Genomic DNA, 25,612 nt, shown 5'->3' with positions numbered 1-25,612 from the left:
TAACCTGCAGATCTTTAGTACAGAAGCATAGTTTGATTCTCAGACTCAGTTGCTAAGACAGAATTATGATCAAGACAGAGATAGAATTATGCCTACACATTTAATTGGGGGGTTGCAAAAACATCTACAGCATATTTTATGATTAATTAGGATTGAAAGGGTAAGTTGAGAGCTTTATTCTTACACTAGCAAAGCAATGCTTATTTCTCTGGAAATTTCCAGTAGAGTCAGATTGCATTTTTTTAAATTAATTTACTTATTTTAATTGGAAGCTAATTACTTTACAATATTGTGGTGGTTTTGCCATACATTGACATGAATCAGCCATGGGTGTACATGTGTCCCTCATCCCGAACACCACTCCCACCTCCTTCCCGATCCCATCCCTCTGGGTCATCCCAGCACACCGGCTTTGAGTGCCCTGTTTCATGCACCAAACTTGGACTGGTCATCTGTTTCACAAATGATAATATACATGTTTCAATGCTATTCGTTCAAATCATCCTGCCCTCACCTTCTCCCACAGAGTCCAAAAGTCTGTTCTTTATATCTGTTTCTCTTTTACTGTCTCGTATATAGGGTCATCATTACCATCTTTCTAAATTCCATATATATGTGTTAATTGAACTGATACTGTATTGGTGTTTTTCTGACTTACTTTACACTGTATAATAGGCTCCAGTTTCATCCACCTCATTAGAAATGATTCAAATGTGTCATTTTTAATAGCTGAGTAATATTCCACTGTGTATAAGTACCACAGTTTTCTTATCGATTTGTCTGCCAATGGACATTTAGGTTGCTTCCATGTCCTGGCTCTTGTAAACAGTGCTGCAATGAACATTGGGGTACACGTGTCTCTTTCAGTTCTGGTTTCCTCGGTGTGTATGCCCAGCAGTGGGACTGCTAGGTCAAATGGCAGTTCTATATCCAGTTCTTTAAGGAATCTCTACACTGTTCTCCATAGTGGCTGTACTAGTTTGCATTCCCACCAACAGTGTAAGAGGGTTCCCTTTTCTCCATACCCTCTCCAGTGTTTATTGTTTGTAGACTATTTGATAGCAGCCATTCTGACTGGCGTGAGATGGTACCTCATTGTGGTTTGGATTTGCATTTCTCTGATACAGAGTGCTGTTGGGAATCTTCATTTGTGTTCATTCTCCAATGAACACAATCTTCATTCTCCAATCTTCATTCTCCAAAGAATACATACATTCTTTGGCCCATTTTTTGAATTGGGTTGTTTACTTTTCTGGTATTGAACTGCTTGTATATTTTTGATATTAATTCTTTGTCAGTTGCTTCATTTGCTATTTTTTCTCCCATTCTGAAGGATGTCTTTTTACGTTGTTCATAGTTTCCTTTTAAGAAAAAGCTTTTCAATTTAATTAGGTCCCATTTGTTTATTTTTGCTTTTATTTCCATTACTCTGGGAGGTGGGTCATAGAGGATTCTGCTGTGATTTATGTCAGAGAGTGTTTTGTCTATGTTTTCCTCTAGCAGTTTTATAGTTTCTCGTCTTCCACTTTAGATCTTTAATCCATTTTGAGTATATTTTTGTGTATGGTGTTAGAAAGTGTTCTAGTTTCACTCTTTTTCACGTGGTAGACCAGTTTTCCCAGCACTACTTGTTAAAGAGATTGTCTTTTTTCTATTGTATATTCTTGCCTCCTTTATCAAAGATAAGGTGTCCATAGGTGTTTGGATTTATTTCTGGGCTTTCTATTTTGTTCCACTGATCTACATTTTTGTCTTTCTGCCAGGAACATACTGTCTTGATGACTGTAACTTTGTAGTATAGTCTGAAGTCAGGGAGGTTGATTTCTCCAGATCCATTCTTCTTTCTCAAGATTGCTTTGGCTATTCGAGGTTTTTTGTATTTCCATACAAATTGTGAAATTATTTGTTCTACTTCTGTGAAAAATACCATCGATAGCTTGATAGGGATTGCATTGAATCTATAGATTACTTTGGGTAGTATATTCATTTTCACAATATTGATTCTTCTGATCCATGAACATGGTATACTACTCCATCTATTTGTATCATTTTTGATTCCCTTCATCAGTGTTTTATAGTTTTCTATATATAGGTCTTTTGTTTCTTTAGGTAGATTTATTCCTAAGTATTTTATTCTTTTCATCGCAATGGTGAATGTTACTGTTTCCTTAATTTCTCTATTTTTTCATTGTTAGTATATAGAAATGCAAGGGATTTTGGTTTTTTAATTTTATATCCTGCAATTTTACTATATTCATTGATTAGCTCTAGTAATTTTCTGATGGTGTCTTTAGGGTTTTCTATGTAGCGAATCATGTCATCTGCAAACTGTGAGAGCTTTTCTTCTTCTTTTCCAATCTGGATTCATTTTATTTCTTTTTCTTCTCTGATCGCTGTGTCTAAAACTTCCAAAACTATGTAACAGTAATAGTGAGAGTGGGCACCCTTGTCTTGTTCCTGACTTTAGGGGAAATGCTTTCAATTTTTCACCATCGAGGATAATGTTTGCTGTGTGTTTATCATATATGGCTTTTATTATGTTGAGGTATGCTCCTTCTATGCTTGCTTTCTGGAGAGTTTTTATCATAAATGGGTGTTTAATTTTGTCAAAGGCTTTCCCTGCATTTATTGAGATAATCATATGGTTTTTATCTTTCAATTTGTTAATGTGGTGTATCACATTGCTGCTACTGCTAAGTCGCTTCAGTCGTGTCTGACTCTGTGCGACCCCATAGACGGCAGCCCACCAGGCTCCCCTGTCCCTGGGATTCTCCAGGCAAGAACATTGGAGTGGGTTGCCATTTCCTTCTCCAATGCATGAAAGTGAAAAGTAAAAGTGAAGTCGCTCAGTCGTGTCTGACTCTTAGCGACCCCATGGACTGCAGCCTACCAGGCTCCTCCGTCCACGGGATTTTCCAGACAAGAGTACTGGAGTGGGGTGCCACTGCCGTATCACATTGATTTATTTGTAAATATTGACAAATCCTTGCATCCCTTGGATAAAGCCCACTTGATCATGATGTATGATCTTTTTAATATGTTGTTGGATTCTGTTTGCTAGAATTTTGTTGAGAATTTTTGCATATATGTTCATCAGTGATATTGGCTTATAGTTTTCTTTTTTTGTGGCATCTTTGTCTGATTTTGGTATTAGGGTGATAGTAGCTTCAAAGAATGAATTTGGGAGTTTACCTTCCTCTGCAATTTTCTGGAAGAGTTTGAGTAGGATAGGTGTTAGCTCTTCTTTAAATTTTTGGTAGAATTTACCTGTGAAGATATCTCGTCTTGGGCTTTTGTTTGTTGAAAGATTTTTGATTACAGTTTCTATTTGTGTACTTATGATGGGTCTGTTAGGATTTTCTATTTTTTCCTGGTTCAGTTTTGAAAGGCTATACTTTTCTAAGAATTTGTCCATTTCTTCCAAGTTGTCCATTTTTTTTGCATATAGTTGCTGATAGTAGTCTCTTATGATCCTTTATATTTCTATGCTGTCTGTTGTGATTTCTGAATTTTCATTTCTAATTTTGTTGATTTGATTCTTCTCCCTTTTTTTCTTGGTGAGTCTGGCTACTGGTTTGTCTATTTATCTTCTCAAAGAACCAGCTTTTAGTTTTGCTGATTTTTGCTATAGTCTCCTTTGTTTGTTTTTCAATTATTTCTGCTCTAATTTTTATGATTTCTTTCCCTCTTAACCCTGGGGTTCTTCATTTCTTCTTTTGATTAACAGTTTCTTAGCATATTAAGGATTTGTTCTGCTCTCTGACATAACAAGATTTCATAACAAGAGACATAAGTAATAGGTCTTAAATTCTGATTCAAGAGGGTTTTTATTTAAGTAAGAAATTTTGTTACATAAAACAGCATTTTAAATTTAGAAAGTCATGAAATCTGTGGAATGTGTTATGTGTTTTCTAAATTACAAATTTATTTTAACAAGAGAATATATTCCAAGGCTTTAATATGGAATATGTGTAATACTTGGAATATGTGAATCTGTATGTTGACTGTTACATTTTTTTAAAATTATATATGTTCCACATTTAGTTCAGGTAGATGAAACCAAAGACTTTTATAAAGCACTCATTCCAGAACAATTCTTTATGCCTAACTTTGCTGAAAGATCTGGAAAATAATTTATTTTACATAATTTAAAAATATTGATCTTGTATATTTTTTTCAATTCAATAAATACTTGTTGTTTTTTACTTAAATATTTTAGGGATGATATGAGAACAAGCCATCTGTACTTTCATGAAGCTTAAAGTCAGAGGGAATAACCAATATCACATGTATACAGAAAACTTGATATTAACTTTTCATAAGTCATATTAGCATATGCAGTTGGTATAACAGCTAGAGATGTGCATATTTATTATCATGTTGTGAGGGAAAGAAAACTCATCTATGAAGACCAGTGATATATATATATATATTTTTTTTTCTTTTTTGCAACAAATTTGTACCAGCAAACAAATTATTCAATTACATCACAATACGCTTCATTAGGATGAAACAACTTATAGGATTCAGATTCTAGTTTCAGATATCTTTAACTAAAATAGTCATTACCAGAGTGAAAGAATTTATGTAAAGAGACATAATACAAACAAACACCTATTTATGTCTTAAAAACAAAGATAAAAAGGGACGTGACCAGAGAGTTTTGGTAGTTCTAGCTAACTCATACCAGATATTAGCAAGGCTTCAATACATTAAAAAAAAAAAAGCTACTAAACAAAATATGAGAGAAGAAATAAAGATAAGATAGAGAAGAGATGCATACAAAAAGATTTTAAAAATTGGGGAAAAAGGAAAAATGAAAAAAAGGAAATTAAAAGAATGAATAAAGTTTCTGCAGGTTTAAGGTGGCAGATAAAATATTTCTTTTAAATATATATCTACTTTTTAAAAGTAGCATTGGAAATGTAATTAATGAAAAATAAAAATAAAATCGCAATGGTTATTAGGTTAGTAAAGAAACCTTACAGAACAGAACAGTTTCAAAAGCAGTACATTGAAAGAGCACCACTGTAAAGACACCTCCTGCAGCTGACACAGGAGCAGGGATGGCACAGCTAGAAGCAGGGATGGGAGGAGTTATAACAAGTGAGCAGGTCAGCTATGGGATTAGTGAAGGCTTACAGCATTGCCTGGCCAGAATCCTGTTTCAGAACAGCTACCTATGGCATTTGCCTCCTGGAATACATCTGAGGAGCAGCTCTCTTAGAAATGCGGGTCTACCACTAGCCATGCAGCCTGGGCACTGACATCAGAGATAAAACAGGACACCCTTCCCCAGTGAGAAAGTAATTTTCCTGCCAACAGTGTGGTCAATGAGAAAGGCAACTATAGGAAGAAAATTTCCAGTTAAAGAATATGAAACCCATTTGCTAATCGTGGGGGGAGATAAAGCTTTTAAATTAAACAATGTAAAAAGAAATGATCAAGATGAAACTGGAAATTCAATCCAATTCCCTTCAAACTCATATTTTAAGATTCAAGACAAAAACAACACATTGAGGAGAGTAAATGTCATTAAATTTTGAGGGCATAATAGGGACTTACAAAAGGACAGTCACTAGTGAGAATCAATAAAAAGATCAATGAAGCAAAGAAAAGTGCAATGATAGTCTAACGTAAATATGCTTTCACCTTATATGAAGGATGTCAAATCAGTGGTATAACGGTGAACTAATGAACAACTTTTGTTGGGACAGCTAGATTGTGATCTGAAGGAAAAAAGCATTCCATTCTGATCTCATCCTTTCTGTCCATGTATCTCTAAGAAATTTGTAATCTTCAAAGATTAAAGGTTAGAATTTAAAACAAAATATAAAAAATAAAATACATAAAGAATATTTCAGTAATTTTGGCTTGAGGAAAGATTTTCCAAAACATAAAATTGAGAAAGCATTCAGCATAGAATTAACAGATGAAATTTTTATATATTTAAATGGGCAAAAAAGAACAAAGTATATAAATTGAAAGCAACTAGAACAAAGTAAAAGAAAACTCTTCCAACATATATAAAATGATGATGTAAATACTTATGCCATAAGATTTTAAAATGAACATGAGAAAAGACAAATCAAAATGAAAATAGGCAAGTAAAAGGGCATATGCTTTACATAGGAAATAAAAAGTTATATACATGTAAGAGAAAGTGTTTGTTTGGATCATCTGTTGCTTTGGCCTTGTTTGATTATAAGAGGAAACACACTGCTGAATACAATATTGGAACATTTATCAAACAAAGAAGGCAGCTATATTGACCCAAACAACGGGATAGGCGTGTAGCCAAACCTAGGTCTATGAGATATCATGTTTCTAAATTTGAATAAAATCAAAATAGATTCCTGATTCAGCCATATGAGGCAACCTGCAAAAATGGTAACACAAAAGATTCATGGTTGTCAAATAATTTAGAGTGATTATTTATTATTAATTTAATTGGGAAGTTACTCTAATTTCAGCATATCAGTATGGCCTGTAATACCTATTATATAGCAATTAATCTCCTAAATCAGTGGTTATCCATGCCATCTCCATAGAACCAGTTGGGGAGCTTGGTAGGCCCACACCCCAGATATTCTAAATCAGGCTGTATTCCCAAACCTACTTACAATCCATACCTATGTCCTCATAGGGAGTTCTGTATTCTCACTGTTTAAGGATAAAATAAGAGGCACTCATTTTCCAGTGCCTCTCCATGATATATCAGAAGTAGCCAGCAATAGGCTACAGTGGCAGTACAACTAAACCAGCAATAATTTTGAGTATAAGGAAAAAAATGACATTTGACCAGTGGGCAGTATCTCAAACAATAAAATTTCCTGTTTACCTTTTCTGGATAGAGAGACGTTCAGAGTTGAGGAAACATACAAATTCAATAGTACCAACTAATAACAAATATGTGTCACGCTATTAAGGACTTGGAAAAAAAAAAAGAATGGACTATTAGCGATGGGAGGAAATTTTATGTAAATGAATTTCTCAGAGTGGACCCAATATTGGGACTATTACTGCTCCAAAGAAATGCCAGTTAGCAATTTTTCATAGTCACTCCATGAGTGTTCAAAACACTCATGTTCATGTTGGTAAGGACACAAGCTCTGGAAGGGATAAAAAACATGAATGTAACTTTAACAAGAAGAGTAGTTACTGACTTTGGAGTACTCAATTGTCATTGAATGAATCAATTAGTGAATTCCAATGTTACTATAACTCAAGGGAATTTAACCCATTTACTTAAGGGTAACCTAAAGTCACTGGTCCCTTTCCATAATACACCTGCAGCCATTTGTCCTTACTAACTAGACATTTGTTCTAGAAACTGTACTAACTTTTCCTTCCCATTATGCCTTGTCAATGGTCACAGCAAATGGCTTACTGAATGCTTTATCATATGCTCAGTCACTCGGTCAGGTACAACTCTTTGAGAGACTATGGACTATAGCCCACCAGGCTCCCCTGTCCATGGGATTATTTAGGCAAGAATACTGGAGTGGGTTGCCATTTCTTTCTCCAACAAACTATCATGGTGTCTCACATATTGCTGTCTCCTTTCAAGGAATGCCTTTCACTGGAGAAGGAAGAGAGTGGGTTGAGGCTCTAGAGACATAAAGGTCATCTTATATGTTTTATCAGGAAGAAACAGTCGTCCATAGCACATTGAAATAACCTACTAAAGACTCAGTCACTGAATCAGTAGGAGCACTTACACTATCAAACAGCTACGTCATATGTTCTGAACTATATGATGCTGTTTTACCCAATTCCGAAAATACGGTTCTAGAGCCAAAATGATTCTGGAGTTTGGGTATTGAAACTTACAACTTATTATAGTTAATACTCACTGTGAATCTTAATTTTATGTGTCAAATTGGCTAGACAGTGGATGTGCAGAGAACTGATCAAACATTACTTTGGGTGTTTCTGTGAGGGTACTTTTCAATGAGATTTAACATTTAAATCAGTAGACTGTGTAAAGCAAACTGCCCTCTCTAAAACAGGTGAGCCTCATCCAATCAATTCAAAGTCTGATAGAACAAAACGCTGATCCTATCCCAGGAAAGGGAATTCTCCAGTGTGATCACCTTTGAACTAGGATATTGACACTTCTTAGTTCTAAGCAGTTTACCAGCCTGTGAACACAAAAATAAATATCCACTCTATAAATTTGGATTTGTCAGCCTCAATTAACATGTAAGCCAATTCCGTATAATAAATCTTTCTTCATAATATATACTATTGGTTCTGTCCCAGTAAAGAACACTGGCTAATATACTCTCTCAAACATTTTTCTTCACACTCTCTAGGTGTTTAACTCTGATGTTTTAAATGTTTTAACACCAAAGAGGAATGCTACCATTTGAGATAAAATTTGCATTGAATTGAAGCTGAACACTGATACTTGGACATTTTGAGGTGCCTTATACCACTAGACAAATAGGCAAAAGTGACAGCTATGATGTCGATTGGTATACAACTGACTCTGATTCCCAAGGAGAAATAGATTCGCTGATCTACAATGGAAGTAGGGAGGACTAAGTAAGATTTCTGCTCCAATCCCTGGTTTAGTTGTAAGGGTGAGGTTACACACAGCACCACACAACCCCCAATATTAGTGGCATAATCTTACAGAGGCTTATTTATCATTCATTCTATGGAGATCTCGGTTGGGTAAGGCTGGGGACGGGGGCCCTCTCTCACCATATTTTCAGGCCAATACTGCTGATCCCTGTGGTAAATGAAGAGAAAAAGTGGAAACTCTACTTTCTGGTCACACTTTATTATAAGAGAAAGTCAGAGGCCACTCTTTATACCAAGGTGAAAGGAGTAAAGTCAAAATCAAGTGCCTGGAAGGAGATCTGGAAATCTTTGCTAATCAGTACTAAGAGTGCCATGCACTACCATACCTGTCACTCAAAGTAAGTGAAAAATGAATCCTGCTCTACACAAGCAGTACAACCAAAATCTCAGACCTATCAGCTAAAATTGCTTGAGTCCCTACACTAGGGAAGCATTTCCAAGAAGCTGAGGAATGTTTTATGCTTCAGCTACAGCTTTCAACCAGTAGTAAAACTAGGACTATAGGCCTACAGACTTTACACATGTTTCATTCTTTGTATTATTAATAATTTCATTTAATGAGATTCACTTATAGTTGAATATACATTTTTCTTATTGTATTTATGTACATTGAGATCAAATGGATAAAGATAAAGGAGAAAATAATCATCCCCAGAAATGTTTCCAAGAACCAGGACTTGAAGCTGGATATAGTAACTATACAAGATGCTGGGTTATCTACATTTAAGGAAGATGTGTATTTTTGCTGACATATTTAGTAGCATTAGTAATGATTGGTATTTTTTTTCCAACTTTTATCTTCAGAAAAGAAAAGATATTGGATAATTCAGTGGATGGATGGTGGTGAACACATACTGCTTACTCCCAGCAAGAATTTGTCTTTCATCCTCAGGTTATGACACCCTCATTTGGCTTTGAGGAAACAAATAATTTCATAGTAATCTTGTTAATCAAGAAGCCCTATTCCAAAGTGCTAACACTGTGACATGGGAAATAAGACAAACCAAAAACATGATTCTCCCGAGGATCTGAATCTTGAATAGAGGAATAAGGATACCCGAAGCATTTGGAATCAATTTCTCTTAGCAGTAACCTATGGACTCTGTCTTCTTAGTCAGAGTTTCCTTAAACTGTTGTTTTCTTTCCCCCCTTTTTTTTTTTTATTGGATAATTGCTTTACAGAATTTTGTGGTTTTCTGTTATACATTAACAAGAATCAGCCATTCCAGTTTGAGGAGTTGCCTCAAACTGCTCTGATTCCTATCTTTTCTGAAACATATTTCTTCATTTTTCCATTAATTCTATGAGCAACTTCATAACTTTTCAGTAAACTCTATTTTGGATCAGAAACTAGATTTTATTTCTGTTGTTTATAGAAAAGTCAATCTAACTAATGCCATATCCAACTTTAAAACTGATTAGCCATGCAAATAAAAATAAGGACATATTTTTACCTTTGACAAAAATAAAAACTACTGAAGATAGCCAATTTAAAAGATGTTATGGGAAATAAAACATTATATATTGCTTTTGGGATTATAATTCAATACAAAGTTTCTGTATGGCAATTCAGCAGAACCTGACAAGTAAAATTTAAGATATTTGAATATGCTTTTAAAAACGGATTGATTGTTAACTTAAATTATTCCAATATTTTTAACATGCAGCCAATATAAATATCTCCCAGTAAGAGTAGCTAAAAACAAAAACAAAAACACTATGGAATACTGTACAGCTCTTAAAAACATTTAAACTTATCAGTATCTACTGAATTCAAACAATATTTACCATATGTTTTTGAGCAAAAAGAAGCAAGCTGCAGGGCAACAAAAACTATACTCTAAATTATACAAAAGATCTATTTCTCTACACAAAACATACATGTAGGTCTATATATGAATACATTGTATATATACGAATGCATTCACTCAGTCATGTCTGACTCTTTGTGATCCCAGGGACTGAACTCCTGCCAGGCTCCTCTGCCCACAGAATTTTCCAGGCAAGAATACTGGAGTGTGGTACCATTTCCTACTCCAGAGGATCTTCCTGACCCAGGGATCGAATCTACATGTCTTGCATCTCCTACATGGACAGGCAGATTCTTTACCATTGTACCACCTGGGAAACCCTAATATACATATATCAATATCTATATTTATAGAAGGTCTTAGAGGATACACACAAACAATTCACAATAATAATACCCTGAAAGGTGCTAGACCTTAAAATGGGGCCCTTAACTTAATTTCTAAATTATATTCATTGTAGTGTGGAATTATACAAGTACATATTTTACTTTAATTTTTCAAAATATTAAAATAGATAAGGTAATAGGATGCCTAACAGTCAAAGAGTAAAAGGAAACATGTTATATATATTTAAAGTGCAGTAGGAAAAAAAAATGAAATGTGAAAATAAGGCTAAAATCAATGTTGCTGCTGCTACTGCTGCTGCTAAGTCACTTCAGATGTGTCTGACTCTGTGCGACCCCATAGACGGCAGCCCACCAGGCTCCCCAGTCCCTGGGATTCTCCAGGCAGTAACACTGGAGTGGGTTGCCATTTCCTTCTCCAATGCATGAAAGTGAAAAGTGAAAGGGAAGTCGCTCAGTCGTGTCCGACGTTACTACAGTATATTTACATAGAGCTACAATGGCACCCCACTCCAGTACTTTTGCCTAGAAAATCCCATGGATGGAGGAGCCTGGTAGGCTGCAGTCCATGGGGTCGATAGAGTCGGACACGACTGAGCGACTTCACTTTCGCTTTCATGCATTGGAAAAGGAAATGGCAACCCACTCCAGTGTTCTTGCCTGGGGAATCCCAGGGATGGGGGAGCCTGGTGGGCTGCCATCTATGGGGTCGCACAGAATCGGACACGACTGAAGTGACTTAGCAATAGCAGCAGCAACACAGTGATTATGTTATTAGTTAACATTACTACAAATGATACTGATAACAAAATTCATCAGGGACATATTATGTAGTAAGTACGATTTTATATGCTTCATGGGAATCATCCCAAATTTACTTCATAACGATCCTATGATGCTGGTACTATTATTGCATTTCATGGAGAAGATGATGACAACACAGGGAAGTTAAATGATGAGGTTTACAATTACCAGAGTCAGCAGACAATTAGTTTAACTATAAATTACAAGCAAATCCTAGGTTTACTTGGTCTAGTGGACCTACAGAGGTCTTGGAGTAGCTCAACATCTTAAAGCACAGTTCTTTAATCCTGCAGTGAGTGCTGAATAAGTCGCTTCAGTCATGTCCAGGTCTCTGTGACACTACAGACTGTAGCCTGCCAGGCTTCTCTTTTCATGAAATTCTCCAGGCAAGAATACTGGAGTGGGTTGCCATGCCCTCCTCCAGGGGATCTTCCCAACCCAGGGATGGAACCCACATCTCTTATGGCTCCTGCACTGGCACACAGTTTCTTTACCTCTAGCGCCACCTGGGAAGCCCCAGCAGAGTAAGAGCTATTTTTTTGAAGTGCAGAAAATATTAAAGAACAAGAAAAAGAGGCACCCTGGTTGAGCATCTGTGTTAATATCAAGGCTTTACTTTTGCTTGTCTTTGACAAGGCTGGAACTTACTGCATGTGGCTGAGTTAGTCAATAATCTGATCATGATCCTCTACTGGAGTTTGACAAAGGCAATGTTCTGAACTAAATTCCTATGGGGAGCCTGCCTTCTACAGCAAGGTGGTTCCACCCATCACTGCTCAGCATTTGAAACTGGCCCTGGACAACAGGTAGCAGGGAGGGAAGAAAAAGATGAGTATAAGTGTGGGAGCCTGTGCTAATTAATTGCATATAGTTTCATTTATCTAATAGAAGATTTGATGGTGTACATTTTATTCTGAGCATTTAAAAGATAACTTTAACATTTGCTTTCTCATTTCTGAGAATAACCTAGAAGACTTACTTTGATCATACTGATATATTTTTCAAAAAAAAACTTTGTTTATAGACCTTTTTTCTACTTCATCTGGTTTAATGTTTCCTATCATGTTGACAGACAGAAATCAGATCAGTGAAAGATGACATTAATTAGTTAAACAGGTCAAACTAATAATGATTTATTTCAGTGCATAGTGATGACATCAAAAGTATATGGTATCTGTTGAAAAATAATTGTATTTCATTACATCTTGCCTATTACAAAGTATCTTATAAGACAGTGATAGTTATTGGATTTTGTAGGTAGTAAATGAAAAAATCACATTATGATTTCCAGTCTTTGTTAACCAGCATTTTTTCTTCTGTAGTAGATCTATATCTTATATTTAATAAAGAAAGGAAAGGAAAGGAAAGCAGCACTTCCAACCAATAGATGGTTTAGTTATTTCAGCATCCAGCTAATATATGTGTATGTTTGTGGTACAATTATTATTATTATTAACATTTGCATAGTATGAGAATTACTTCACAATATTTTTAAAAGGAGGAAAATCTGATTGAAACAGGTCATTTTGAAAAACAGCATCTGCACTAGTTACTCTTATGTAGTTGATATTCAATGTTGTTATCTATGCTAATCTGGCTGCTGTATTTGAATAACATTATTTCTAGGCTTGTCAGCCTGCTTATTTAATTAATTAGCATTAAATAAGTTAATGGTAATAATATATTTAGACTTACCCTGGCATTGGTCCATTTCCAGCAAGACTGTAAACCTGACGAGGATTTAGTAGGTATTGGAATTTTCTGTAAATTCTATAAAGGTGAAAACATAGAAGAAAAAAATTAAATTTAGTGGTACCTCCAAGTTTTTATTCTAAAATGCACATTGATTTGGAACATTCTCTATCCTGCTTTTGCATATTATTTATCTAATAAGCTTTCAAATAAATACTTTAAAATACCAGGATAAAATTAAATATCTTTTCTTAATAGATCCTTGTGTAATTTACAAATTGGACTACCCTAACAGAAATGAAAGCTATTTATCCTGTATATATAATGGTTTTGGACACTTTGTATGTATGTTAGTGAAGACTATGATCCCATTTGCTTAATTACTTCACATAAACAATCAGCTCGATGAGCTAGCTCACAAAATTTGCTAAACTATTTCACCAGGAACATATCAAACAATTCATTTTTTTCTGAAATAAATTAATCATTGTATAACCAATGCAATAGAAATGTTTCTAAGTATACACACATCCCATATCAGAATTCTGAGGCAAAATATCACATGTAAAGAAATATATTTAGTTTTTAAAATTAGTTTTTACATACATGTGAAAATATTACTATATATCTTAATGCATCCATCTCATGTTTACTGATAGGGCTTCCTTGATAGCTCAGTTGGTAAAGAATCCACCTGCAATGCAGAAGACCCCAGTTTGATTCCTGGGTCAGGAAGATCCCCTGTAGAAGGGAAAGGCTACCCACTCCAGTATTCTGGCCTGGAGAATTCCATGAACTGTATAATCCATGGGGTCACAAAGAGTTGGACATGACTGAACGACTTTCACATACACAGACACATTTACTGATAGAAATCTTCAAATATCTGTTTATATCGTCCCACTTCCTTGAGCAATACCCTTGCATTCTAGATCTGGAATAATGATACCACCCAGTATCTTAAGAATGATTTTAGTCATCTCGGGACCTCTTTTTCCCCAGCACCCGAAACAGAGGACAATCCTGTACCTTCTGAGTAATGTCTACCATACCTGGTTATTCTATCTCATGCCTTACTTCAGGCTTTCAAGTTCTCTCACCAGATCTGTGAAAGTCTTGCCTATCCAGCCTTCTTCTGTACTGCTACTTAAGTACAGTCATGCTGTTTTCAAGAAGAAAAATCACTGCCAGTCAGGAAACTTATACAATATTTTATTATATTTTCTCATCTTTCTCCTTCTTCCTCTTAAATTTCAACCCCAATGAATATCTTCTGGCTCCTTACCAAAACAGCACACCCATCCACAATTACGTCTTTTTTCTTCTTTTACCTGTCTAATACCCACTTAGAACCAACTCAAAAGCTAGACTTTTGAGTCTTCAGAGACAATCACTGTTTTCCTCTGAACTTCCATGGCACCTTTATTTTAAACACTCTTAACTTCTACCTTGGGGTTATTATAGAAAATCTATTTATGTGTCTGCCTTCCTGTAGGACTATATCTTCTGTCTCATCCCCAGTTTCTAGCAGAGACTAGATTCTCTCAAGTGTTGCCATCTAAATGATGTGTGAGCACTTCCACAACTGTTGATGGGTATGGGAAACTACCTATGTGTGAATATTTATTTCTGTGACCTTTTCCTGTTTACCTAATACATCAAAGAAGAAAATCTACATATTTTGAAAGGAAAACCCTGAATGCTGTGCTGTGTGCTTAGTCGCTCAGTCATGTCTGACTCTTTGTGAACCCATGGACTGTAGCCTGCCTAGGTTCCTCTGTCCATGGGGATTCTCCATGCAAGAATACTGGAATGGGTTGCCATGCTCTCCTCCAGGAGATCTTCCAAACCCAGAAATCGAACACAGGTCTCCTGCATTGCAGGTGGATTCTTTAGCATCTAATCCACCAGGGAAGAAACATATTTTGAAAAGAAAACCCTGAATAGAATCCCCTTATTTGTGAAAGATGGCTCCTATGCATTCAGGACAATTTATGATCACACACATAATAGATCTCCTTTAAACATATTTACAGTTCTTTTGACTTTAAATGGTCCTTGTTAGTGCATAAAGGACAAAACGTGAGTGTGCATACAGGAGAACTCAAATATCCTCCTTGCCCCATTAAATTTAATTTATTGATAATTTCAGTGTATCTATCTATATTTTTTAAGGAATTAGTTTTAACTACTGGGAGAAGAGAGAGAAAGATATTTCATTTAAGGGTCATTTGGCATGATTAACGTTATTTTAATTTGAGGGGGATTTTTCCATTTGAAAATTCTTTTCACTTTATACTCTGTTTCTAATTTCAAATATGAATTTTAGCCTCATCTATTGCTTTGTGAAGAGTGTGCTTCTTTTCAAGATATCTATAACATAAACAACAAACAAACTATGAGTAGTAAAGGAAGAAATGATTTTATCATCATCATTTACTATTTCATGTGTCTAAAAGTAAGGCAACTAGTCTCTTTAGTAAAACATTATAAACACTTTATATCAACAAGCCACTAGTTATTTAAAATAATTTCTATCATATTTAGCAGAGTTTAAAATATATATGTATCATGATAAGGGAACACTTTTTAAGCAGAAATAATATTTTATTGAATGGAAAATGACCATTGTTCATTTAACTGAAATAAAGTTGGAAAGTTAAATGATAGGAAAGGAAATTACTTTTCAAAATTCCATTATTCATAGAAACATTTCAACTTCATTATTTGGTAAAACCACAATAGAAATTTCTATTTTATTATCATAGTGTTTGTGTGAGTACTTTTATCTGATTGCTCATTTTTTAGCTGGGATCAGTAAAAATTTCTAGAAATTAAGGTAACAGGTAACAACTAAATTTCTGTTTATGATACTCCTTAGGATGACATAAGATTTACTCTTCGGTGTGGCAACTTTCATATCTTTAGTAATTATTAGAATTTAATCATTAATTTTACAAAAAGGAAAAAAAATAGTGTCCACAAGAATACTGAGACAATACGTAATGCAGTTCATTATTATTATGAATAAATATACTATTCTTCTCCAGTGTATATGTCATCGTGTTCTCCAAACACACATGCAGATAATCATTAAAATATATTTTGTCTAGAAGCTGAATGTAAATTCTATTTCTTACTACTGGGCAGGTGATGAATTCCGTTCCTTACTACTGAGTGATGATTTACCTGAAGTCACCTGTTGATCATCTAGAGAACCAATTTTCATCCAACCGTATTTATGGGCTGTGCTATATGCAAAGCTCTTTGTTAATGGCTAGGGAAGTCATAGGGAGGGTGGAGAGAATTCAGATATCTGAGATATGATAATAAAATCTCTACAAATGGCCATTACTATATTAAAATTTCACTGTAAAACAGGGAGAGATTATACCAATATACATTGTTACACAGATATGACAGCACCATTTATTTCACATTAAAATTACTGAACCATGAAGGATAATAGTTTTAAATGTTTTTATACCATAAATTTAGTTTCTCTTTTCACATGTATATGACATAGTAATAAAGCTGATTTTTTTAAAAATCAGTAAATAAAGCTGATTTTTAAAAACATACCGTTCTCCTTGCTTCCCACCACTTTTGGGGTTCACAAAAACTAAAAGTGGATGAGTACCAGGAACTGGAGTGATCTAGAAGAAAAGTTGAATATGTGGACAAATTATTTACATTAGATATAAAGAGAACTCCTTGTTATTTCTACTTTACTGCTAAGTCACTTCAGTCGTGTCCAACTCTGTGCGACCCCATAGACAACAGCCCACCAGGCTCCCCTGTCCCTGGTATTCTCCAGGCAAGGATACTGGAGTGGGTTGCCATTTCCTTCTCCAATGCATGAAGGTGAAAAGTGAAAGTGAAGTCGCTCAGTCCTGTCCGACTCAGAACGACCGCATGGACTGCAGCCTACCGGGCTTTATGACATTCCAATTAGCAAATTCAAGAATATGGTTCATTTGTCCTGTAATGAGGAGATAAACAGCACAGATAGATAATAGATACTAGATCTATTTAATAACCTAGTTAAATCCTGTGCTTTGTCTCCATATGTATCAACAGGAATACCCACTCCACTAGGAACAGGGGCAGAGGGTAAGGCAGGTATAATATGAAAAGAGAATAACCTCTCAGTAGCTATGAGATGAAAACAATAGATTCAATTGTGGGACACTAAATAAACCACCTAGAATAAAGCAGAATATAGTGGGGAAGAAAGTTAGGAAAGAAAGAGCTCAAATTAGAGCCATCTTAGAAATGATCCCTACTCCAGAGCTTTGTAGCACATTTGGAATCCATCTTCCCAACGACTTGTGAACGAGACTCTAAATAGATCGTTTGGGGCCACTTTCAGCCTGAGTCCCCATCTGCACAGCAAATTCCTCAATGCTTTCTTTTCCTACTTGAGAAGCAGAATGCCAGTTAATCCAGGCTACTTGCTAAACAGGAATTCATTAAATTGACTGAGTCCCTATATGCCATGCACTTTTCATCATTATATACTCGATTTAATCCAAAAAAGTGCCTGTCCTAGTGGAGCTTATAATCTGGGAGAGAAACATGAGAAACAAACAAATAAATATATATTTAGCAATGAAAAGTATCACCAGAAATAAAGCAGGTAAGGTAATACCATTTCATTGATGAGGGGGAGAAATCATCTTTTGATAGAGTGGCAAAGAACATTTGTATTTTGTTCAAGTTCAATGTTAAGAGATAAGCTCTTTTAAATAAAAGTATTTCTATTCAACGTATGACTATAAAATTCCCATTTAAACATAGTTTGATGATAATATTTTAATACTAAAACATGCAACTAACATAATTCTCTAAATAAATATTAAGTTGAAAGGTTTTAGATCAGTCTACTTTTTGAAAGTAGATTCAAAATATCCTTTATTGCTCTGGTATTTTTCCCTTAGAAAGTACCTGAAATATTCATTGAGGAGATTAAAAACAACCATTTCATTATATCATATTTTTTCCTTTTGCTTTTTAAATAATATGTTAAAATATCCTACCAATCTATTTTCTTCTAATTCTTGTGAAATGCCATTTTTCTAATGATTATAGGCACTGAGAAATTGGTGACATCTTCAGATGGTATGAGGAGGTTGAATAAAACATTCACAGTTCTTCTACTCGTATTTAACTTGTTCTTCTCACAAGCTATTTTTTCTGACTCAGTTTTACTTCCCTTTGTAAAGAGGGCACACAGATTTTGTTTCTGATTAGTCTCTCTTTCAGTTGGGAGATGAGATGGATGAGCTGAACCTGGAGTAACTTCCCAGCTCTTCTCCCCTGAACTCCATGAGCTCAATTATTACTGTACAGAAGGTGCCTCCGAGGTTAAGCCATTGTGTTACAAACTTGCAGTGTGTCTTCCTCTCTCCTTCATTAAAAGCTGAACACCAAACACACCTCTGACAACCAGTATTCAGTCTCCTTTACTTCTCACTCTACTACAAATCAGATGGAACTCCTAACATTTTCACATGCAAAAAAGTAACAGATTTGGGAGAATGGCATTGAAACATGTAAAATATCATGTATGAAACGAGTTGCCAGTCCAGGTTCGATGCACGATACTGGATGCTTGGGGCTAGTGCACTGGGACGACCCAGAAGGATGGTATGGGGAGGGAGGAGGGAGGAGGGTTCAGGATGGGGAACACATGTATACCTGTGGTGGATTCATTTTGATATTTGGCAAAACTAATACAATTATGTAAAGTTTAAAAAAAAAAAGTAACAGGTGTGGATCTTAGTTGATTTTTTAACTTAATTTAAAGTGTCCTTATTTTTAAATGGAAGTGGCATTCTCAAGATAAATAAAAAAATTTAGGAAAACATAGCATGAACCCAAATACTAAGTTAGGGTGATCATCTCAAAATTCAACCTTCAGCTTACCATTACATGAGATTACATTACATTTATTTGGGCAAATTTTCTATCACTTGAAAATATATCCTGGAATGTCTTTCAGAAAGGTTTATTAATTGAAATGTTGAAAGACATATTATGATTTATCAAAAAAGGTCGGTATCATGCTACAGAAAATTGTGTTCTGAGGAAACAGTATTACGAAGATCCCACCAGAATATAGTATAGTCTGTTGTTTAGTCACTAAGTTGTATGCAACACTTTTGTGACCCCATGGACTATAGCCTGCCTGGCTCTTCTGTCTATGGGATTTCTCAGGTAAGCGGGTTGTCATTTCCTTGTCCACGGTATCTTCCCCACCCAGGGATCAAACTCACATCTCCTCCACTGGCAGGTGGGTTCTTTACTACTGAGCCACTAGGCAGGCTCCAATACAGTCTGCCGAGGATCTCAAGATACAAAAACCTAGATGTCATTTTTAGGAGTCAGGAGATGGATAATTATGTCGAATGGATTAAAAAATATGAGAGAATCTAAATAAAGAATTTAGGATAACGATGATACCCTACAAGTCACGGAAGTTAAGTACCGAATACATGGAAGAACAGAAATAGAACCAAGTTATCAAACTTTTCCTCACACAGCCCCTTACCATAAATTAGACTTGTAAAATAATACCGTGTAAAAATAAAACAGTAAACACGTCAGTATTTATTTGTAAGTTATCAGAGACTACAGAATAGTGCCTATTTGACAATTATTCTAACAGATAAGTCACCTGACCTAACTTAACGTCCACTGAAGGAGCAATATGCGATTCCCTATCAGAACCACAGAAATTCTGGTATTATGGGATCATTTAACAATGGTGGTATTTATGCATGAAATGTGATGGTTTCAGGCAAGTCAGCATCTTTTTCAATGCTCATTCAAAAAGCTTCAGAATTCTGCTAACCTTTGTTACTATAAAGGCTAGCATACTAAATTTGGGTGCCAGGAGACCAAAGACTGTGTTTTTAGATTTGAGAGCCAAAGACCTACAGTACCACATAGCCATCTTCAAGTCTGGTGTGTTAAAAACAAACAACTACTGTGTTCTCTTATAGTCCTGAAGTAAGAAGCAGCAAGCTCTGGGAGATGGTGAAGGACAGGGAAGCCTGGTGTGCTGAAATCCACGGGGTCGTAAACAGTCAGATGTAACTGAGCGGCTGACCGACAACAACGAAGCCACATCTTAGTGACAGGGACTCTAATTTGTAAATTAATTCTCATATTCCTCTTCATCCTTAATAAAAGAACCCCGGGCTTTTAGGATTGCCTACATATGAGAACATTCTCTTCTATAAACATAACACAACCATAAAAATCAAGAAGCTAGCATGATTCTGAACTAGTTTCTTTTGTTATAAAAGCATTATTGAGACAACTGATGAAACTAGAATGAAATCTGAAGATTAGATAGCACTAATGCATCAATTTTACATTCAAGTTCACTAATTGTCTCTTGAATTGTACCTAATGTAGTCTTTAACAGGACACATTCTGAATTTTTACTTTTATATAATAACTCTGAAATAAAATATAAAAGAATTACTTTGAAAACTGCCATTCTAAAATCTCATATGCATTTTGTTATAGATTTTAGTGGGATGGGAAAGAGTAAGACAAAAATACAAATATTTTTAAAATTCTGTTGTGCCTGTGTGTGTGCTCAGTCATGTCTGACTCTTTGTGATGCCATGGACTGTAGCCTGCCAGGCTCCTCTGTCCATGGAATTTTCCAGGAAAAAATACCAGAGTGGTCAGCCATTTCGTACTTCAGGGGATCTTCCCAACTCTTTGACTTTGGAAGTAAATATTTATATAGCACTTGAAATAATTTCAAGTGGCTGCTGCTGCTAAGTCGCTTCAGTCATGTCCGACTCTGTGCGACCCCATAGACGGCAGCCCACCAGGCTCCCCCATCCCTGGGATTCTCCAGGCAAGAACACTGGAGTGGGTTGCCATTTCCTTCTCCAAGTGGAATGATATGTAAAATAGATGAAAAGCAAATTACTCTGTCTGATGTGTAAAAGAACCCTGAACCCGTTCTCAGCTTCCCATCACACCACTCTTGTGCTTGAGGTATGTCTATGGAATCCTTCTCAAAGCAGTCTTTAAAAAAAAAAAAAAAAAAAAACATTGGGAATGGGTAATACAGTATAGCAAAGAAAACACTGATGCTGGGGGAAAGTGTTCAGGAATATTTTATAGCAAGTGTGATACTTGAAATCCTGCAGAATGGTTCTAAATTAGGTGTGAAGGCACTACATGCAGTAGGAAACAGTTCATACTGGATTCTCCTCTATAAAAATAAATCACTCAAGATTGCATTTACTCATATAAAGGAGCAGTTTCAATTATATATTGCAAACACTTTAGAATATGGCTTTAGGGTCAGACTGGTTTGGGATCCCAGTTCAACCATTCTCTGGACATATGCTCTCTCTTTAGCGAATTCATATGCGATGGTATTAAGTGCAATCAATATACTTTTCTGTCCCAAATTCATATCTACTCTCACCCCTGAATTCTAGATTCACATATCTGTCTGCCCACTCAACACTTCTATTTGGATACTGAACAGCATCAGATATTTTACTACAAATTTTATTTATCCAGACCCTCTCCATCTCAGTCAATGGCAGCTCCATCATTCAGTGCCATGGGCCAAAGTTCTTGGCAATGTCCCTACTCTTCACTTCTTAATGAGAACAATCTCCCTATCTTACATAAATTATAGACAACGCCAATTCTCAGCCCTGACACATCTTATCTTATTCAGTTCCATATTTTCATTTATAACCGAGCACATTTTATATATATGGAGACCAGAACTCATTTTAGGGGTTGTTATAATACCCAAAATATAGAATAGGAATTCCGGACTTAAGAGACTTAAAATGACAATGAAGAGCTGATTATCAGAATCAGTAAGCCTGAGGATCCCAGAGTGGACATACATATAATCAAAGAAAAAGAATAAATTTGATACCCATGCTCTACATTTCTGTGTAGTGCATATATGCATGTGTGGTTTACAGTTTGGGGAATTATAAGAATGAGATAATTGTAAATAATAAAAATGGTAGGGAAAGAGAAAAGCAGTTGTGGTGGGGACAACACTAGTTCACTTTTAGATATTTCATTATAAAGGTTCCTCTTTATTTTTTGCTAAGAGTATTACACACTATAGACTTTTTGGTTTGTAAGTGACACATTCGGAAATTTTTCTCGAATATTTAGGGACAAGGTAACATCGGCATAATACAGTTTGAACAACTGTTCTGTTTTTCTAATTGTTTGTTCTCATGTAGCTAATCATCTGTATTTTCACATCGCTTGCACATTTCAGTTACATTTGATCATATGTATTAAATGTAAACCTATGGTGTGAGCGATGACAAAGACGGAGTGCCTAACCACCTCTATTTGAAGTCCCCTAGGACTCGGGTTAATTAATGAGACTCATCCTCAGGTTATACATGATCTATTACTTCCTCTAATTAGAAATAATAATCCTGATCATTATGCTGGTTAGCTGGAAAGAAGTAAGATGAATGTGCTTAACTGTGATTAATAGTCTATAAGCCATGTAGATCTCTTCTGTCACTGAGTTATATGCAAACCGGGCTGCAACTCAATGCTTTTCGGTGATATATATTTTTATAACTCGCAGAAAATTAATTTTCTGGAAGATATTTTTAAATTTTGTGACAAAGAATAAGCATTTTATTATTTTAAAATGGATTACCACAACAAAAAATATTTTTCTATTTTGTATGAAATAGCTATCCAATAATTTATTGTCTACTTTTTAAATATTTTCTCCCAAATTATGTGAATACATATGTGCATCATATTGTAGTCCATTCTGCTGAGGTGAAAGAGACTGCATGTGAAAGTGAAAGTGAAGTGATTATGTACAAGTATTTTTAAGATAAAAATTAAATAGCCTTCATTTTCTGATGGCCTTCATTCTCACCTCACTAACTGAGAGGCCCTAGGAATAATTTTACTTTAGAACATCAATGTATTCATTTTTAAAGTGGTAATAATAATATTTATTATATGTTGGAGACTTAAGAATTCATAATTATCTCAGACATCATTGAGAAGGATCACTTAATATTCATAAAACAGTATTTACTTACTGATGTGTTATAAGGGCTGATGCCTTCCCTTTGCTAACCAACAAATTTACCTGACAATTTTATATGTCAAAGAGAACTATAAAGTTATTATCTGGTTAGAAAAAGGAAACACATACACAGAGAAAGTTAATCATCTATTTTTTATATGATTTAGTTATAATAAGATTGAAAATTTTACATCCTTTAGAATAAAAAAGAAAATACATCTTATATTGCTACGTCAGTTTAAAGTCTTGGTTTTGATGTTTGAGTAAAGACAGGTGTAACTATAGAAATATTAAGAAAGAGACTAAAGCAGTTATAATTCTAGCACTTTCAAATTTTTGTTTCAAACTTTGCAAAAGTAGTACATGGAAGAGCAAGGAGGTCAGAAATTTAGCATTTCTAGACCTGTTAAAATTTGTTAACCAAAGGAACAGGGATCTCAGGACTGTAACACAAACTCTGAGTCTGATGGCCTTCATTCTCACCTCACTAACTGAGAGGCCCTAGGAATAATTTTACTTTAGAACATCAATGTATTCAGTTTTAAAGTGGTAATAATAATATTTATTATATGTTGGAGACTTAAGAATTCATAATTATCTCAGACATCATTGAGAAGAATCAGTTAATGTTCATAAAATATTATCACAGTGGCTAGCATAGCCTGTTTAACAAATGATGCATGTTTCCCATCTATGTATGTTGGAAGTATGTTGTGAAATATATTTGTGTGAAATATATTTGAATTTTAAAATGTGTGAAAAATATTTAAATTTCAAAATTAGGTTTCCTTTTGTTATTTTCATTGCAGGAACCCAGAGTAACTAAAGATTTAAACTAACCAGTATCATCAATTGACCTATTAAAACTACAAATGTTGATTTTTTTTCACTAAAAATTTCACAGGATCACTAAACTTAAAGTTTTTGCTACCATAATTGTGGATAAATTTTATATTTGGGACTTCCAATGAGATTGCTTAACACACAAGTATGCCTTTAAAAATGTGTAGAGATTGATTTCCTCTTTTGATAATTAACTTCTATACTCTCTAACCAATGTAAATAATTTTATCTCTCAGAATTTCCTCTTTTTACATTTGAATTTAATGATTCATAAACAATTTTCTATTCACAATATGTTTTATTATGACAAAAAATCAGTAATCGGATTATCAACATGTAAGCAATAATTATTGTTTTCAGTGAGACACTCAAAAAATGAAAAAGAAAGCATTTACGCAACTACCATGTGATCTCAACTGTCCTTGCAAACGAAGGACATAAAAGACATAACCCATAGAACCACAGATAAAATAATAAGTGAAAACAATATAAAATAATATATATTGAATTGAGGTATGTAACATACTATATCTTTGCGTGGTAAGAGGTTGGTAAATTTTCTTGGAGCACGTGAAAACTGCAGCATATTCTTAAGGAAAAGAATTAGAAATTGGAAGAGAGAAACACAGATAGGAAAACAAAACAAAAATGACTTCAGAAAACAAAACAACAACAAAAACTTAATCCATAGATTAAGCCAAGTTCTTTGAGTGTGTTCATGTTTGAAAGGGACACAGGTTCAATTCCTGGTCCAGGAAGATTCCACGTGCCATGGAGCAACTGAGCTCAGGGGGCCAGAACTACTGAGCCCGCATACTACGACTGCTGAAGCCTGAGTAACTAGAGCCTGTGCTCTGCAACAAGTGAAGCCACCACAATGAGAAACCTGAGCACCACGAGAAGGAGATGCCCCTATTCTCTATAACTAGAGAAAGCCAGCGCACAGCAACGAAAACACGGCACAGTCAATTATTAATCAATTAATTAGTATTAAACATTTCAAATATAGATGGTAAGAAATGTTTCTCTTGATGTCAGGGACCCCTAGGGGTAACTCAGAGATTTTTAAAGGACTAAGAACATGATTTTGAGTTACCTGTGTTAAACTAGATACACATATGCAGTTTCAATGTCAACTTAAAACACTGGAAGATATGAATAAATTATAACGGATTCTTTATTTTTATTATTGATTTGAAAAAAAATTCCACACAGAAGAGGTCATTTTATTATTTTCTGAAAACATTTTTTCAGTCAAAATGACTTCCAAATAGATAGAATAATATATATAGGGAGAAAGTATGCTTGTAAATAAATAATGCATACATATATAACAAATGTGTATATTTAATAATAATTTGCAAAAGCTTCAGATTGACAAAAGATCTCTTATAAATTTGAGTTTAAATGAAGACAACGGCATAAATGATTAACCTAATCAGAAT

General features: G+C 34.9%; 1 protein-coding gene across 9 annotated transcripts in view; it reads right to left on the bottom strand.

Annotated features, from left to right (window-relative positions):
• The window catches only part of DGKB (diacylglycerol kinase beta), a 1,123,143-nt gene that overhangs the window by 515,899 nt on the left and 581,632 nt on the right, over positions 1-25,612 (bottom strand). For all 9 annotated transcript variants that reach the window (XM_086397581.1, XM_086397582.1, XM_086397586.1 and 6 more), the window contains 2 exons: positions 16,826-16,899; positions 13,247-13,321 (listed from right to left, as the gene is read on the bottom strand). In XM_086397581.1, coding sequence (XP_086253707.1) covers positions 13,247-13,321; positions 16,826-16,899 — 149 coding nt within the window. The remainder of the gene's footprint in view (positions 1-13,246; positions 13,322-16,825; positions 16,900-25,612) is intronic.

This window comes from Bos grunniens, chromosome 4, assembly GCF_055505025.1.
Source record: "Bos grunniens cultivar Pamir isolate PY7600 chromosome 4, Bosgru_T2T1.0, whole genome shotgun sequence".
NCBI lineage: Eukaryota > Metazoa > Chordata > Mammalia > Artiodactyla > Bovidae > Bos > Bos grunniens.
The sequence above is the reverse complement of the archived record's forward strand: the minus strand, read 5'-3'. Positions and strand labels throughout refer to the sequence as shown.